We start from the raw sequence: 19,103 nt of genomic DNA, 5'->3' as shown, positions 1-19,103 counted from the left end.
AGATATATTAATGTGTAATATATCACTACACAAATATGCTAGATCAATTTTGACTTATACAAGTTCAAAAAAACAAATAGGACTCTAAATAAGTGCATAGTAATTATATTTTAATTTATTTTTTATAAATTATAGATGTCAAATTTAGACATGTATGTTTATGGAGTGATATATCATATATGAATTTATCTTGTTTTTTTAACTATTTGGATGACACGTAAAATTAAATAAGGGGATATCTTCTCGAGGGGTTAGGCCAGTCTTAGTGGGAATTTCATGGGCAATAAATAGGGTGTCATATAGATATTTTTGATGATGTGGCAAAGTATTAATGAAGAGAGAGATGAAATGAGTTTTATACAGATAAAACCTTCTCTGCACTGTTACCTAGACAGCTTGTGTCTTGTATGTAACCGAGAAAACAACAATAGATGAGACTATGCATTGAGAGAGGAGTGTTTTATCCTAGTTTCAAACTTTTTAGATGACATGTCACTTTAAATAATCGTGTCTATGAAACTTACATTGAGGATGTTCTTAGAACCTGTTTCCCAATACCTGTGCAGTTGCGCATGTGTATCTATTTCCATTTCAAGTTTCATTTAAATTTACATTATAGAGTATACATAGCTACCAAATTAAATACATACTATCAGCTAATTAGCTATGTTTGCATGTAGCTTATATACAATTAGATGTTATGTGCATAAGTACTAGAACTGTGGTATTTTATTTGACTAATTACCAAGCAGTTTTTAGGCTTAATTACGTAATTTTGAGGAGGCACACAAATTTTTACATGGAACAATGGCAGCGCTCGAAACCGACTAACCAGTAACAATTTTTTTGTTTTTCCGTGCACACGCTTCCCAAGCTATTAAATGGTGTAATTTTTGGAAAAAAGTTTTATATGAAAGTTGTTTAAAAAGTTCAGATTAATTCATTTTTCAAGTTTGTAAAAGTTAATACTCAATTAATCATGTGTTAATGACTTTCTCCGTTTCATGTGCGTTGATTAGACAAGATGGGCAGGTCGGTTTCGAACGAGCCCAATGAGTATTAGTATTGGATAATGCATTTAAGAAATACAAAATATAATAGTATATTCTAACCCATTATAGGAATTAGTAAAACCCAAATTGCATTGCTTTATAAATTACTACTCGATCCGTATCATCTAGTAGCTAGTACAAATTATGTACTGCTTCTTGTACATTTATTTTTTTGTAATGCAAGCGCATCACTGGGTAGTGTATACGCAAAGCCATGTAGGCTTGTCCTTTTGTTCCAAAATTAAAGGGCACTTGTACTTTTCTGGCAAAAGTGCAACATATGAATAATCGGAGGAAGAGAAGAATTAAAGATGTGGTATATGTGCTTATTAATTTAAGGTTGTCGCCGGCCGGCATATTCTACTGTGTATCCATTGTTGATCTTGTGCGATTTTGTGCACGCATTAATTCGATCTGATTCGTACACGCCAGTATGCAAATTAATTAATTATTAATGCACATGCATGAATATGTTAGAGATTACATAGCCACGTGGTTAATTACTGCATTTGCATATAGATTAGAACAGAATTAGTGTGCACCAGGACGGTGGTAGCTAGCTAAAAGTCGGAAATTAGACAAGTGCTAGAGATCGAGCAACTGCTGCATCCAAAATTCCAAATGCAGCTCTGATTTTTAGCATTTGTTTTCGTTTATTTTCATTTACACATTATATCCATGGCCGTGCTGCGCGCATTTGGTTTTTTTAAACAGGTGATCCCGTTGTTTGTATAGTACACATGTTTATTAATCATATTTTAAAAATTGTATGTAAATATGTAAAATATAGTTTTATTTAAATTATCTTCGGTAATAAACCCAGCCACAGCAAAATAAATAATTATCGCGAATGATTTGTTTGAAAGTTTACGGCCGGTGTAAACAATTAAAAACCGGAGAAATAGTAATTAATGTGCATGCATCTTAAACTAATTAAATTAAGTCAGCATTGTGACAATTAACCTTGAGATGAAGTATAGGAAGCTTCTCAATTGTGATAACGTACGTGTCATAGCGAATAAAGGGGTTTTACGTACATGAGGCACAAAACGTGCGTGTGCCGTACTGCAGTAGTACGTCGCATGTGATAGCTATAGCTAGCTATGTGTTTAATTAGCTAGTGGTACATCGATCTACGTGTACTCGTGGTCTCTCACATATATATTTAACTTAATTTCAAGAAAACCCAACTGAAGTTTCTACTTGCGAATTGGTGCATAGCAGAATGATTTAATTTATCAGTAGTTCACACATTTATTGGGTATTATTTCGTCGTAGCTAATAATAGTTATATTTTAAAACGATGATAATAGCTATCTATGATACATTATATTTAACTTCATGTCTAGCGTTGGCTTCAAAAGAAATCAGCAAGCTAGCTTTTAGATATGAGTATGCATGACAAACAACATAATTAGCACTAAACCATCACAATTATGTTCTAAACAAATATTAGTTAATACATTATTGTTTAATATGTTAATTATACTGTTTTCTTTAAACATTTTTTTCGCACGAAGGACTATGCATAGCAGCACAGGGGTATATAACAAGCAGCTCGGCTTGTTAAGCCTTGGCACGTGTGGGCTTGTTATCTTAACATGGCACTTGACTTGGCTCCTTGTTGACTCATTAAGCTTGATAGACTAGTTAACAAGCTATGTCTTGTTTAAATCATCTCTCTATAATTTATTAGTTTACCATTTTGTTATCTATTGGCATAAAATAGACACTAATTAATAAATAATTAACTTAATATAAAAGGTTTGGATGTGGTTAAGACTTAAAAACACTAGTTAAGAAGTTTTAAATATATAAAAAATAGTGATTTTTTCCACTAACGAACTAAAAAATTAGCTCAGCTCAACTTATTAAGATTACGAGCTCAAATCGATCTGAGATGAGCTTGATATAAGCCGATCAAAGTCACGTGAATCAAGCTTTTTGTCCACCTTGTACTACAGTTCATATATACTCGCTAATACATGCATATCTTTAGAAAAAACGCTAAAAACATAATCATGTTATCTTTTATCTTGCTAATTAAGGTGAGCAGTGCTGATCCTAATAAAGCATGCATGATGATTAACGAAACGCGCGCCATGCTTTGTTTTTTACGGGAATATAAACACAATGCTTCATCTTACCCCCCGGTTACTTGATTTAGTATTTCAGAGTGGATATGTTGTGATTACGCAGCAAATGCACATGTAACACCCCCACACACTTAAATGCGTTCCCTAATTATTTTTAAAGAGATAAAGACAAGTGGCATATTCATGGCCTTATAAAAGGCCTATTGAAGTCTACTGCACCAGGGTTTAAATCCTGATGGGTAAAGTCATATTTGACATATCCACAACTTTACAACACACCATCAATGCTTTTCCGATAGAATGCATATTAATAGAAGAGCGATTTTACTGCCCTTGAGTAGGGTTTCAAGAGTACCAAAATTTTAGTGTAAATTTGATATCTTTTAGTACATTTTAAAGAAATGTAAAATTGCTCTTAATAGAAACACTACATGGCAGGATCCTACTGAGGCAGGCAACAGAGTAGTTTATATGTTGTGGTCAGTACCAAGTGTATCATCAATATGTACTAGATCTAATATCTATAGTTTCCACGCATATGACATCCCATAAACTATCTTGTCCCAACAAAATCTCATATGCTACTAGTCCTCATATATTAGGCCATTAACATATTAGCATCTTGAATTAGAGATATCCTAACACTACGATTCAATGATATAATTGAGAGGTATTCCACGAAAATTAAAAATGATAAGATGATCGATGGTGCATGATTCCTCTGGCCCTCAGATTGTGCAACTCGATCCAGGACCTACAATATGTTGAGTTATGATCCAAATTCCTAGTAAAAGGGCCGGCTTCGACAGAGCGAAGCGGAGACCCATCCCGCCGTGGTATGGATTCTATATATAGATTTTAGGGTTTCATCATATATATACTTCTGATAAGCCATCGTACGGCGTTGTAACCTCATCTTGATATGCTGAAGATATTTTGCTGGTTGGCACCCGTAGTTCTCTCTCCTGCTTTAGGAGGATTTTCCACATTAAATCTCGTGTCTTTTGTGATTGTTCTATTGTATTCATCGTTTATTTGCCTATCATTTCCTAACATAATGGATCAACGTACACGCTTGGAATATATATTGTCTCTCTCTTTTTTTTCACTGTATGCAAACCTTTCTGTGCCATCGAATTTTATCTGGAAGATGCTTGTTCGATCACTTGTTCTGATCATATATACACACGAACTAATGGAGTTCACCTTTCTAGGGCATAATGCTACTACCATAATTGTTACTGAGAATCTCTGTACTATGAGAACATATGCATCACCTTTTCCCATAAGAATCTCTTGATCGATGAACGAGTTAGGTAAAGGAAAGGTTCTTCTTTGTTTTGTTTTGCAGTTAATGTCATGTTTGTTTTGCATTAATTGTCAGTTAGCGCTTCATAGGGCGAATCACAACGAACTCCCTATCTTGTACACTATTTGCGCTATTATTTTTAGGGGCAACCTAATCTGCCTATTTGTGCTATTTTTTTAACCTAATATGCGGTAAATATTTGTTTCATCTCTCAATTAAGACATAAAACTCAAAAGTGGCAACTACAAATTTACCATAATATTGGTTTGAATCATTATCGCAAACTACCACCCATAATAAGAATGCCCCTATAATCTTTGGGAAAATAGAAAATCCAGTGATAAAATTTGCAAATACCCTTAATCTGTTTTGGAAATATTTAATTACCCACAGTCGATGCATGCTGATCATTGTTGCCTACGATATATGCTGAGAGAAGAATAAAATATATATGGTTAGGTTCAGACAGTTTCAGGTTCATGAAACATCAAAAAACCAGATGCTCACATGTCCCTTTCCACAGGAGATAGAAAGCACACATAGAGAGAGAGTTCGGCCATTTATGTCTTGTTCACTCTAATGCAAAGTATTTCTCTTTTGGCCACGTAACCAAACAAAACAATTATTTTGTTCACAAAGAAACTTTTTTCTCAAAAAATAAAAAGATCGGTCTGGTATATATTCTCTCTCTCACGAGCACAAATCAGCATATATAAATATATATAAAGAATACACCTTAATTACTTTGAGTTACATAGAAAATTAGAAAAAAAACAAACCCAAAATTAAAGTCCACATGCACGCGTAGGTGAGTTAACCTCTTGTTAGGCTCCCCCATGTGTCGTTGATTCGGTCCCATAAAGAAGTTGCAAGGCGAATTGTACTGCTAGCTAGTGGGATTGAGAATAACACAACATGGCATCCCTTTCCGGATTATTCTCTCCTAAATGTGATGTTGATCTAGCTTTATTAAGTTTCTTCTTTTCTTTTAAGCATGCAGTTCGTTCCATATAATCATCTTTAGTAAGTCGTCTCAATGCGACGATGTTTACTAACCAGGTTTTTTTACAGTTCTTAAAAAGTATCGTGAGTTATCAAAAAATCTAGTTTAAAATTTTGGTGTCTTAAGGTACATTAGTACTAAACTTTTATACTGAAAAATATGATGTCTTAAGGTACTTTTTCAAAGATGGTAATAAAGGTTCTTGCTTCCCTATCTGTGGTTTTAGTGCCGATATGCACAAGTGTGTGTGTCTGAACCTTGTTCGGTTAATCATTTCAACAGGGAAACTAAGGAGGATTTGAGAAGATCTATTCCACAACTGTGTTATGGTGTGAAATTATAATTCCCTCTCAATCCGTTCCTACTGGGAATCAATTGAACAAGGCTACTAGTCACATTTTTTATACTACTTCTGCTTATAATCTAATATTTAAATTTTTATTTTAATTTTAGAGTTGATTTTAAGATTCTTTATTGCACCTTATTTTTCAGTATTTGCTTTCAAGTCACTGAGACAAATACGTAAAAGTTTTATTTATACTTTATTTTTTATTTTTAAATATGTCATTTTCTCTTTTCAAAATCGAAAATATGACCACTTAAGTAAAACAACTTTTATCCATTAATGGATGGGAACCTATATGGTTTGTGTGGGGAAATTAATCAGCTAGATATAAATATATATATATAGACATATGCTGATGCGATCGGGTACATCTTGGATTCCCTGTTGGCTTGCATTTGCATTCCTCGAGCGCCTCTTGTTTGCAGATGTGCGATCTGCTTAGAAAAAAATAATGGCAGCAGAATTTCTCTCAGAAGGAGATGACAAATCCCATGCATGTGTGTACATATGCATCATCAATAATCATATAGAACTCGTGCCTTTGGTCACATCACCAAATCGAGCGCTCTCTTCGTCATGGGCCGCATTGCGCACGGGAGTACGGCCCAACAACATGTAGCCCATCGTCCACCGTATGGGCCGGTGTGGCCCATAGAATGGCTGCCGCCGCCTCGTCGGTCCGCGCCTGCGTGCGTCCACTCCACACGCGTGCACGCCGCCTTATCGGAATGCAGATGATTCGGTCCCGTGCTCCCTACCCTACGTGCCACACGCTGCACGTCGCGACACGTTGCATGCCACATGCACGGTCCCGTGCTCCCGATATGCATGATTGATTGCAATACACCAAAAAAAAATCTCCTTTTAACTTCTTGTGTGTATATATCTATCGTCTCGGGAAAAATCTTGTAAATTCGAGGTATCCCTTGCATTCTACTATAAAAAAAATAAAAGAATTAGTACGATAGATAAGATCTGATATATCATTATATAAACATCAAATTTAACTGTCAAAATTGTAAAAAGTAAAAAGAAAAATATAGCTATAAATATACGTACAGTAATCAGAGTTTAATTTGTCCTATTTGTACCATCGAATTTAGACGTATGTTTGCAGGATGATATATCATATATTTTATTATTTTTAAAAAAATTACAATTAATTGGATGACACGTAGAAACGAGGTAAAACATGCCAACCCTTTGTCGAGGAGACGTACAGTGTCAGGAGCAGTTACGTCCATAAAGCTTGGATAGATCAACTCTGCATGCTATGCTGTGTGTGTATATATTCAGCTGCATGAATGCCAGCCATCTGCGCTTCTGCAGCGTGAGCACATATATAGAGTTAAGCATAAACATATCACTCGAGACAGAGAGACGGCGATGGCCAACCGACTCTTCCACGTGAGGCGCCTTGTCTGCTGCTTCTTGGCCGTGCTGCCCGCCAGCGCCGGCGCCGGCGATGTGTCGGCGCTCTCGTTCGTCGACAGGCTGAGGCAGATCGGGATCCCCGTCGGCGACGGCGACTACTGCGACAGCTGGCGCCTCGGCGTGGAGGCGAACAACGTGAGGGGGTTCACGACGGCGCCGCGCAAGTGCGACAACTACGTCGAGAACTACATGCGCGGCCACCACTACCGCCGCGACAGCAAGGTCGTCGTCGACGAGGCCGTCGCCTACGCCGAGACCCTCCACCTCTCCTCCGCCGCCGCCGGAAACGCCACCTGGGTGTTCGACGTCGACGAGACCGCCCTCTCCCACGTCAAGTTCTACAAAAGGAACGGCTTTGGGTACATACATACATCAAAAGATCGATCAATCGTCCATCAATCCATTAATACATGTGATGCCTAACGCATGTGCATGTTTGCAGATATCACAAGTTCGGCGAGCCGGCGTTCATGGAGTGGTTGATCGCCGGAAAAGCGTCGGCGCTGCCAAACACGCTGACGCTGTACAAGAAGCTGCTGCTCCTCGGCATCAAGATCGTGTTCCTGTCCGACAGGCCAGACACGCCGGAGCTGAGGAACGCCACGGCCACCAATCTCATCAAGGAAGGGTTCGACTGCTGGGACGACCTCATCTTAAGGTCGCCGCATTATTACAAACTAAATTTTACACATCTTATATTTTTCTCTCTGAAACAGATATGATTAATTTCGATCTTACGATTGATTGATGAACAACAGGTCGGAGAACTCGACGACGACGGGATCAGTGGTGGAGTACAAGTCGGGGGAGAGGAAGAAGCTGGAGGAGGAGGACGGGCTGGTGATCGTCGGCAACATCGGCGACCAGTGGAGCGACCTGCTCGGCTCGCCGGAGGGTCACCGCACCTTCAAGCTGCCCAACCCTGCGTACTACGTCGACAACTACATGCTCGCCGGCGTCCAGGCCGTTGCAACTCCGGTCTCGTCGTCGTCTACCTAGCTAGCCCGAAGCTAAGCAGAATGAAGAACGCATTTTTCAGACTCAATTTCAGTTTAATAATCGTTTTGTTGATACGATTTAAATATTTTGATCGAGTTGGCGTTGTCGATTGATTGTTCTTATGCATTAACTGTGCTTCACATTTAAGTTCGAAGGAGATCTTTGTTACTGCTGCTAGCTCCACCGCACGCGTGTGCAGAACCTTATCCTGATCAGTGAGATGTGCCGCTCGACTGAATTAGTGTGTGATTGGGATTTATGGACGTATGCTTAATTGGTCGCTTGCAATGCGTCGTCCGACCATTTTTAGTGTAGCAGGTTTCGCATCTCCCCCGTTCCGGTGAAGGATCCAAAAAAAAAAAAAAGGAGGGCTAATGTCTTCTTCATGCTTTGTTCAGACTGCTTCTCAACGTCTTAGCTCTTCTTTTTCTTCAATAATGACAAATCCTGTACGCGGATAGGGTAAAGGCTCTAGCCTACCCAGCCCGGGTGACAGACCCTGCCTCGCCACATTGACATGAGATATATAAATGTGACCTTTTAGCTAGGGAAAATCCAAATACCATGTACATAAACTCTGTACAAAGTCGATTTCTCTTGTAGATTCTCTCAAATCATGTTTTGATTGATTTATAGCTTTTTGTTGTTTCAATTAATTTGTCGCATCTAGTAGGCTTCTGGCTTGGCACGACTATAGAGGAATCTATGCCACCTTGCCAGATTTTCTTTAGAGCAAGGTCAATAGAATGCCCGTCAGGCGACTCTAATTTCTGTCCAGCTCAGCAAGAGATAGCTTATAGTTAACAAGGTACAGCAAGTTGGCTGTAGAGCTGTTAGATTTTAAGCAGTAGGACTATTTAATGCATGCATGCCAATAGTAGTTGTTGGGATCAATACTAGCATGTATATATGTAACCATTTTGTTGTACTACACATACATTATCACATCAGAGCTAGAAAAATAGAGAATCAATAAACCAAATCAGTGATTCATAATCTCCTCACAGCATGCCATTGAACAAAACATAACTGAAACTAAATAAACTCCTCACAGCATGCCATTGAACAAAACATAACTGAAACTAAATAAAGTTCTTGGTCTAATTAGACGCTAAGAAGACATACAACAAACCAAAGCAGTACAATAATTCATAAATCTCTTGGCAACATGCCATTCAACAAAAGGATAACTAAAACTAGATAGAGTTCTTGGTCTGATTATGAACTGAGATAATTGTTGATCTCCATAGAAGCCATCTTGATTAGTTGTCAGCGACCTGTAGTGGAGAAAAAGAGCATAAGTATGTCAGCAACAGCTTCACTCAAGACTGAACTCAACTGAGCTTAACAAGTCAAAGTGTCTAACTCTTCAACTAATGCATATTATAGATCATCAGACTGGTGCTTATTTGTATGACTTCCATTTGGATTTTTTTTAAAGCTTTACTGTCTTTTTATTGTTTCTGTGATGTATCATAGTATTAAGTGAAATTGGCTGATGCAACCTGAAGTATGTGCTAAACCAAGTATAAAGTGAAATATGATAAGTATAAAGTATTTGCTAAACCTGATGTAAGATGAAACATGACATATTTTACATGGTTTAGGTTAATATATTTTAAGACTCCCTAAGCCTACCGGTCACTTGGAGTTTGATTTGGACTTGCACTTAGAAAAACATTAGCAAAATAGATAAAAATAGGCAGAAAAGAATAGTGTAAATCCTATGCAGTTCCCTCGGTCACTACCTGCGTCAGATACAACTACTACTGCAATAAAAAAATTAAGAGTATAGCTGCCTACTTAATATTGGTTAAATTTCTGCCAACTGCAATGCACTATTCCTATAACTAGAACTGCAATACCTAAGTTTGTAGTTCTAGGATTATTCCACTTTAGTTACACTCTAATATATTCCTCCAGAAGATATTCCACTTTAGTTATACAAAATCATATTATAGAGATTCACTTTACCTAAGTTTCCAGAAGATATATTGCAGTTCTAGGATTTTGTCCCTCCAGAAGAAAATATATACTAGAACTGCCAACTGCAATACACTATTCCTAGAATTAGAACTAGAAACTTAGGTATTGCAGTTCTAGTAATATATTAGAGTGTAACTAAAGTGGATTTTTTACATCTCAGTTCAGAAATATTACAATGTGACTAAAGTGGGTTGTTCCATTCTAATATTTTCTAACTGAAAGATAGTCACAGCCCACTTTAGTTACAGAGATTGAAAAATCGTATTTCTGAACTGAGGTGTTAAAAAGATCAATCATGAATTGAATCATGAATTGCTTGTAGTTCACATATACAACATATATAGCATACGGAGGAACAAAATCGGTTCATGTACACGAAAATTTGGATATTCCTTACAACTACAACTACTAACGAAATAAATAGTGATCAGTACATGCATCTTTATTGGCATAAATTTGTTTGAATCCCAGTAACATTAGACTCATTTTGTACTTCCCTAGGCTGCTGAGCAAGAGAAAAACAAAACATGAAACTAGTCTCCAGGAAAACAATAAACAGGGCATAGAGATTTTATTAATGAGTTCCTGGTTACCTGTGAGAAATACAACATCTCCAGAAGACATCCAAGCCTAGTAGTTCCTGAAATAAAACAGCTGGAAGGGTAAATTGAAAGGCTTTATATACGAAAAAATAAGGGAAAAACATATGCTTAATACTGTACCAATGTTATGGATGCTGCATAGTTCTGAACCTGTTCCAAATGTGCTCAATTAAATCAGTTTTAAACTAGGTGTGCATTGAACGAGCACGAATAGCAGCTTTTCTACTTAGCACGGCAGCAAAAGATGGGTTACCACCACTGGTTGCTTCAGGGGGCAGAACCAGTGATGTCCTAAGAATTCTATTGAGGTCTAGGTCACATATCACATCCTCTTTCTCGTCTTCAACAATCATATTGTGCAGAATCACACATGCAAATTTAATATCATGTTGACTGTGACTGCATTTTAGTTTGGACCAACTGCAACAACCATGCAAATTTAATATCATGTTGACTGTGACTGCATTTTAGTTTGGACCAACTGTAACAACCATGAAAAATTTTAATATCATGGTGACTATGACTACATTTTAGTTTGGACCAGCTGCAATAACCATGAAATTTTGGGCTTGCTGCTATTACTTAGCACATAAACAGGGACTGCATGCATATGGGACTGCTAATTGCTAGTACTTAGCACATAAACAGGGACCGCTAATTGATATTACTCAGCACATAAACAGGGACTGCATGTATATTTGAACTAATTGCTTTTACTTAGCACATAAACAGGGACTGCCTGTATATTTGAACTAATTGCATTTAATAAACACAAAATAGGGGACTACTTGCATGTACATCTGGACTTACTTTCTTTCTAACAAAGAGGGAATGCAATTAATATAGTTGGACTAGTACTGAAAAACATGTACATATGCAAAGAAAATAATGATAAATACCTCACTTGTTTTTTGTGAATATTTCTTCTCTCATGCTTTTCAGCATCGCAACAAACTCGGACCTCACATCATCAGGCATCTCCCTTGTATCTTTGTTCATTAACTCTCTATATGTCTCAAGCATAGCTGTCTGGCGAACAACCTTCTTAGCTTCAAGATTATCACTAGAAACACGTCGTTGTGTCTCAAACAGTACACTTTGTTGCTCCTTGGCTGCTTCATGTGCATCCATGAACTTGCGAATCTCATCTCCTAGCTCACCTGAAATCTCATGAAATGTACTCTTTTCCTTTGCCGATCCGCTGCGCCTTAGCTACTTTGACTCCTATTGGCTGTGGGATCTGTTCACCATCATCAAGGGTGATAACATTATCATGATCTAGCTTCCTTTTGCTTGACTGGTCAAGCTGCTCCAAATATGCATGCCATTTTGGTTAGTTTTTAAGTTCATTCCAGCAATGCATAAACAAGAATGCACCATCATCCTTGAAGTCATTCTCATATATTTTTAGTGCCTTGTTCAACAGATCATCACTACCCTCCCCACTAGCATATAATGAATTAGCCTCCTTCCAACAGCAGCAAAAATTACCAACCTTTTTCTTGATCTTAAGAAAGCGATCCTTAACTTGCTTAATCTGCCTAAGTCGGCTATTAGGGGTAGTGTTGTTGTAAGCAGCAGCAACATCAGCCCAATATTTATCGTTCTTCTTGAAATTTGATTCTATTGGATCATTTGAGTTATTCAACCAGGCGCTGACCTACAAATATCAAGATTAGGATTTAACTGTCATTAATAATGCAAATGCCGTCTAGGCCATATCCAAATATAATGTTAACATAAGACACCTACCAATCTTAGATCTTCTTCCTGCGTCCATGACAAGCATTTCTCAGTTCTACTGGCATCTCCATTGTCAACATGAACAGGTTGTGATGGACTTTCTATCGCCACATGTTGTATAGCATTTGCAGGAGTTTTGATAAAATTAACAAAATCACCGAGAGGACGAGATTCCAACCCCCTATATCAAAGAATGAACACATAAACCTTGATCATTGCAAGGCCTAACCTAATTGTTTCAGTACATGTAAATAGTGGTAACTGCATGAACAGGTGAAATAAAGAAGTAATCAGTACATGCATTTTCTACCGAATAAAAAAATATACTCCTATCATTGACCAGGTTCCACCGAATAAAAAAAGCATAAAAATACATACGACAGACAAAGCCATTCATCACAAGATTTGATCAAGCTTAGGTTGCATGATTACTGATAAATAGAACTTTGTTCTAGTAAACAATTCAAGAAATATCTTTGCTGATTTGTCATGGTTGTCATCTGCAATTTTAGGACTAAATCTAACAGCTTTGTCATGGTTGTCCTAGTACAAATTCTCGATTGTTTACTTAGTCAACCTAATGAGCAAGAAAGATTTGACCAATAAAACAAACATGATAGGAAATTAGGAATGCTTATCTGACCAAGAAAACTATTGCAGTACAAGTATTATTGATTAAGCATGATAATGAAGTTGTAGACACAGATATACATACAGCACAACTAAAGCCAAAGCACAAACGTACCATTGTTCCAAATCAAGTTGTGCATCCGTCTTGTCAGTACTAGGACGGTATGAAGATGAGCCCGCCATGGATTGTGACGGTGGGAAAGGAAACCACGATGGCAGGGGATTGGGGAACAACAGACCCCCATATGGATATGGTGCTGCCGATGGGATCTGAATACCAGAAGGACTAGACGACCTTGCAGATGAGTTTCCAATGGTAGAAGGGGCCGGCGCAACTTCTCTCTTCATCCGACGAGACATGGTTGTTCGTGGAGGGGAATTAGGGTTTTTGCCAAGGGAGATTTGATGGGGGTGGAAGCATGGAAGAGGACTTGGAGGTTGCGGGGGTGATGACCGTTGAATTTAGGAGCGATTTTTTGGGCGGAGGAGTTGTTCTTTCGCGCGCTGGGGGAGAAAGAGATTGCACATATGGAGGGAAGAAATAGGGCACGGGAGAGGAGATACCGATGCGTCGCGGTCGTCTATTTCGTGCGCATGAGAGGAAGATCGCTGCCATGGGCGCCAATCACAGGAAGGAGATCAGTGCTCGATGTCGGAGATCGATGCGGCGGGAGATCGTCAGAGAGATTGAGAGAGAGAGAGGGAAAAGGTGCGACGTGAGAGAGGGGAATGCGATCTGGTTGGAGGGGGACGGGCTGCGGGCGACGGGCTTCCGGAGCACAGGCTCACGGGATCGATTTGCTTCCCTGTGGGGCCCACAAACAGTATTTTTTACCGCTCGTCTCGGCTGCAAGCGGGCGCTAGCCCGGCGATAAATTTATCGTCCGCTCTCCTTTCTTTTTTAATCATTGCTTCTCCATATAGGAAAAAAAAAGATGAGTTGGCAATTTTTATAGTCGTGTTTGTGTATTTTCCTTCGGCTGAGCAATAGAGAAAAGATGTATGGTGACGACGACGATGAGCAAACGCATGGTGCTACAGTGCTACTGCCGTCCCTCGTGTTGTGTGGTCTTCTTGATCCAAATGACGGGCTTGTTTGCATCACCGTCGTCAACGCCACCGACCAGATCGAGCGGCCGGGTCGGTGCAAAGATATGGCGAGCACGACCCTCGCCAAGATTTTGGCAGGCAGGAGTCAGGAGAGGATCGGATCAAATCTTTGGAGACGTACCGCAGCATGAACAGATCGGAGGAACAACACAAGAAAGAAAGCATGGACAGGAACGCAGAAAGAAAAAGATGCCTTTTTTTTCTTGGCTTCGCTCTCATCATATCAGACAGCGTTCAGATGCGCACAATCAATGGCGAGAGAGAGAGAGATTGTGTGGGAGGGAGGGAAGAAAGCAGAGATCTTTCCTTGGAGCGCGCGGCCACAAAATGTGGAGGAGAGGAGGAAGAGGAAGAGGGAGAGGGGCGAGGGGTTGAGTACTAGGTGAGAGTGAGCGACCGGCAGAGAGCACCTCGGTTACAGCGGACATCAATGTCGTGGCAGCCGTACGTGGACGAGCACCTGCTCTGCGACATCGACGGCTAGCGCCTCGCTGCCGCCGCCATCTTCGGCCACGACTGCTCCGTCTGGGCGCAGTCCAACACCTTCCCGCAGGTCAACCTATTTGCTCATTCTTGTCATGGAACTAAACTCGATTGTGAAAAATAAACTTTCATATTGTCAACCCATGGAACATTTTCACCCACGTCTTTTAATCTTTTTGCTTATGCAATGATTATAAGCTCAAAATTTAAACTTTTAAACTTGAATTTAAAATTTATTTTATGGTTTTTTTCACCGAAGTTTATTTTGTAGCCATTGCTTTTAGGTTGCTAAAAATATGTATATAAAAATTTTATTTATAAATTATTTCCGTTTGTAAATATGTCATACAATCAATCAGCCCTTTGCTTTGCACTATGTAGGTCAAACCTGAGGAAATCACTGCAATAATGAAGGATTTCAACGAACCAGGATCTCTGGCACCAACTGGATTGCACCTTGGTGGTACAAAATACATGGTTATCCAAGGTGAACCTGGAGTTGTTATACGGGGGAAGAAGGTTAGGAGTTACCCTTTCTTTTCAGTTTCTTATTGCATTGCATTCTTACATTATCATGTATGCACTATGCAATTGAAATTAGCTACTCCTTTTTTTAGAAGCAAAGGGTCTAAGACTTCAGAATAGTGCTGCAAGGTTCTCTTTTTTGCAGAAATCACAAGAGCCACCACAGCATGGACCATAAATATTAGACCATAAATATTAGCACACTGATAACATTTCTCAGAGAAACCATCTAAAACCCTTCACTTGCATCTAAGGTCAATTTGTCAAAAAAAAAAGGTTCAGAAAATAGTAGTCCATCCTTAAGAACCCGATGCCAAAGAACGGAATTATTTTAGCTTTTTTACCGACCCGTTGCTGTTTCAGTTTTATTATCAAACTGTTTTGTTTACCCCTGTATTTTCTTGCATCACATTATTGTTACATTTTTTTTCAGGGAACTGGAGGGGTTACTGCCAAGAAGACCAATCTATCCATCATCATTAGAATATACGAGGAACCGATGACTCCAGGCCAGTGCAATATGGTTGAACAGGGTTTCTGAACTCGGAATCTGGCAATAGAGGGCAAATGGGTGGTTACAGAAATCTCACAACAATCATATACTCAAATTTTGGGTTACCTGTGTAACAAGTGGCAATTCCTAGTTGATTGGAATTGCTTCCTCAAAAGTAAGTGACATCAATAACAGAGTCTAAATCAGGTGTGGTTTCTTCATTAATGCAATAAAATATTTTTTATTAAGCTAGTTTTATTTTTATATATTTCCATACAAGAAATTTTCCTTTAATAAATAATAAAAATCAACTTTAAGCCGTTGACATACATGGCAACAGCTTTTAAATCTTCTTTTCTCTCTCTTTGCTTCATATCACCTGGCGATTAAATCTTCTTTTCTCTCTTTGCTTCATATCATGCTTACGTGGCGATTATAAGAGTCATTAGCTTCTTTGTACGTGCCCTTAGATCTTATATCTGATAATGTTGTTAGTTTTATGCTTTGAAAACTGGGAGCATTCTTGATTTCTAGCATCTGGCTCATATGTGATTCATGAGAACCTATATTACACACCAGCATTTTATGACTATATTAGTTGGTATTTAGATGAGAAATGAAGAGCCTCGGAGGAAAATTATGCCAAATGTATCTTCAGTAAATTCTCTAAATTCTCCTTCAGAGATGTAAAAAATGTTCATTCCCATTAGAGCAGATTTAAACATATTTTAAGAAAATAAAAGAGAAGAGAGAACATCATTAAGCTACAGATTTGTAACCAACAATAGCACAGATAGACATACTACTGCCGGGCACATTTATCCTCCATTAAGCATTGAATTTCGATAGCAAAAGCATGGTTCACCAGTAACATAACCAGCAACCTATGGCTGCATTACTACATGTCAAAACATAGTAGGAAGCATAGTCTTTCCTCAAGAGTGTTTTCAACTTGACTAAAGAAAAGTAAAATCCCAAGCATCATCAATCTAAGTTTCCTGACGATAGGTGAGGCGACCGCATCCCTCAGTCAAACAAACTGAAGCCCATGTCCTGCAAAGAAATTTACAAACAAGTCGTTAATTTTTTCATCCCATGTGTGGAGATCATTGTGATACACTATACATGAATATTTGTTCTAAAAAGATCATGAATGCTCTAAACAAGTGAAAATCAGAATAAACATAGCATTATTTTGTATGTTCAATAATGAGAAATATTATCAATATTCAAATGAAGTTCAGATGTAATTTAGCTATAACAAGGACTATCAACATAAAAAACAACAGAAATGTAATAACAGTGGAAAATTGTCATCAAGTTTTCAGCCCTTCGTGTCATGCAGGAGCAAAATATGTTAATTGTTGTAAACAAGAACAGTAATCTTACATCATCACTTTCTTCCTTCTCTTCCACCTTCTCTTCTTTCTTCGCCTCAGCTGCAGGAGCACCACCAGCACCACCGCTAGCAGGAGCAGCAACAGCAACAGCTGCACCACCACCAGATGGAACTGAAGCAAACTTCTCCCTCCCAGAAGCGATGAGCTCAGTGATGTCCCTACCACTCACTTGAGACAACAGGAGTTCCATCTTTTCACTGTCGATTTCACAACCAACTGCCACAAAAATAAACGATCAGATTTCACAGTACGTGAAAACAGCAGTTGTAATAGGTGACTAACTTACTTTATTGCTATATCTAGAAGGAGATCTCATCTAGAAGGGGATGCAAACCTAGAATGGTATCTTCTAATTTTAGTAGCAAATAAAATGCTACTACGTCCGTTTTCATATTGTAAGACTTTTTAGCCTTATCTAAATTCATCAATTGATGAATGTATATAATTTATATATGTCTAGATTCATTAGCATCCATATGATTCTAGCCAAGGCTAGAAAGTCTTACATTGTGAAACAGAGGGAGTAAGACATTTAGACAAAACTAATTGCTTTCAGAAAGAGAACTGGACAATTTTATAGAATTTGAGAAGTAAACATAAGCTAAGCTGAACTAACGGGTTGATTATTTCTCAACAGTTCCAAACAATCACAATGTGGATATAGCAAGTAAGCAAGATGAAACTACCTGACTCCAGAATAGCTGTCAGATCCTCCGCGGTGGGGTTGGAGTTGCCAGCCAGAACGGCCATAAGGTAGGCAGAAACGAACTTCATCCTGAAGAAATCACAACAAAACATGATCAGCCCATGTAACTTCAACTTGACAGATGGATCATGACTAATTGCAACTCCTTGCAGATCTGACCAACTAAGTTACCTCCAAGGAAGGAAACGTAAACATAGACAGAAATGACTAAGAGTGCAATCTAAGCATATAAATTCCATTAACTAGCCACAATGTTATACACTATCAGAGCAAAGAATGAACTTCAACACATCCACTAGCATGTACAGCAGGATAATGCAACTGAAACCGCGGTAAATGTCTACCAGAGCTATGCAACAAATACGATCCTAGATGTTCAGATCCAAAACATACTTTTCTCCATTTCATCAAATGGAAATGAACATTCTATGGCTCATTCATGAAACTGTAACAAAAAAAAACAGAATATTTCGAGTGAATCAAACACGCGTTGCTGCATTCGATCCAAACAATCTAGTCTCAACTCAACCAAACTAACGTCAAGCACAGCAAAAACGGATTATCGCATAGCACGTTCACAGATCGCAGCAATAACATCGGCGAAGCAAATCTTCCGCATTCTATCAACAAGAGATGCTCTAAAACGAGCAGAGAGATGCAAGAGGTTGCGCCGTTCATACCTGGATGGTAGAGGGGGGAGAGCTCGACGAGCGGCGGCGGCGGCTGCGGCGGCGGAGAGCTAGTGTGGCCTTCTAGGGTTTCTGCGGTGAAGGGTTTCTCTGGCTGTGGGGCTTCGACTTTATACAGCGCGCGGCCGCCGCGCGACGCGATCCGGGCCGTCCGTTTGCCATCGGAAGGCGGGGGCTGCTGCCCTAGCTCCTCCTCCTGGAACCCTAGCCGTTGATCGGGAGATGGACGCCTCGTGATCTCGGAGAGTGAATCGTGGGCCGGGAAATCGAGCCCATGGGCCACAATTCTTGTCGGCCTGGTCGTGGCGAAGAAAAGCCCACGGGCTACTGCAGCCCACACGGGTGGGTTCAGGACTCCGGTTGTGTCGCGTGTCCTCTTCTTCTTCCTCTCCGGCCACCCTCGCCGGCGCCGTTTGGTCGCCGGCCGCCGCCATCTGGTTCATCCCCGATCCGTTTCTACTTGATCTCATAATCCATGCGCATTCCATGTGTTCCTT

General features: G+C 39.2%; 4 protein-coding genes across 5 annotated transcripts; 2 read left to right on the top strand and 2 right to left on the bottom strand.

Annotated features, from left to right (window-relative positions):
• The first annotated feature begins 7,113 nt into the window (after positions 1–7,113).
• On the top strand, positions 7,114–8,415 carry LOC102721036 (stem 28 kDa glycoprotein-like). The gene is made up of 3 exons (XM_040528657.1): positions 7,114–7,599; positions 7,683–7,898; positions 7,999–8,415. The coding sequence occupies exons 1-3, from the start codon at positions 7,193–7,195 to the stop codon at positions 8,237–8,239; spliced, it is 864 nt and encodes a 287-aa protein (XP_040384591.1). The 5' UTR covers positions 7,114–7,192; the 3' UTR covers positions 8,240–8,415.
• Positions 8,416–9,280: 865 nt separating this feature from the next.
• Positions 9,281–13,585, bottom strand: LOC107304667 (glutathione S-transferase T3-like). Of its 2 annotated transcripts, XM_015839690.2 has the most exons (6): positions 13,316–13,585; positions 12,580–12,751; positions 12,323–12,487; positions 11,727–12,067; positions 10,819–10,865; positions 9,281–9,516 (listed from the first exon to the last, which is right to left on the bottom strand). In XM_015839690.2, the coding sequence occupies exons 1-4, from the start codon at positions 13,558–13,560 to the stop codon at positions 11,996–11,998; spliced, it is 654 nt and encodes a 217-aa protein (XP_015695176.1). In that variant the 5' UTR covers positions 13,561–13,585; the 3' UTR covers positions 9,281–9,516; positions 10,819–10,865; positions 11,727–11,995. The 2 variants fall into 2 exon arrangements, with proteins under 2 accessions (XP_015695176.1, XP_015695172.1); XM_015839686.2 differs by having other exon boundaries at positions 11,727–12,487.
• Positions 13,586–14,740: 1,155 nt separating this feature from the next.
• LOC102720755 (profilin-like) lies at positions 14,741–15,859 on the top strand. The gene is given in 3 exon segments (XM_006645528.1): positions 14,741–14,863; positions 15,175–15,312; positions 15,752–15,859. Coding segments are annotated over 3 exon segments (369 nt in total).
• A 752-nt stretch (positions 15,860–16,611) lies between these two features.
• LOC102699262 (60S acidic ribosomal protein P2A-like) lies at positions 16,612–18,683 on the bottom strand. The gene is made up of 4 exons (XM_006643797.2): positions 18,598–18,683; positions 17,898–17,986; positions 17,201–17,427; positions 16,612–16,864 (listed from the first exon to the last, which is right to left on the bottom strand). The coding sequence occupies exons 2-4, from the start codon at positions 17,983–17,985 to the stop codon at positions 16,838–16,840; spliced, it is 342 nt and encodes a 113-aa protein (XP_006643860.1). The 5' UTR covers position 17,986; positions 18,598–18,683; the 3' UTR covers positions 16,612–16,837.
• Between the last annotated feature and the right edge of the window lie 420 nt (positions 18,684–19,103).

The sequence above is a fragment of the Oryza brachyantha genome, chromosome 1 (genome assembly GCF_000231095.2).
Source record: "Oryza brachyantha chromosome 1, ObraRS2, whole genome shotgun sequence".
Lineage (NCBI taxonomy): Eukaryota > Viridiplantae > Streptophyta > Magnoliopsida > Poales > Poaceae > Oryza > Oryza brachyantha.
The sequence above is the reverse complement of the archived record's forward strand: the minus strand, read 5'-3'. Positions and strand labels throughout refer to the sequence as shown.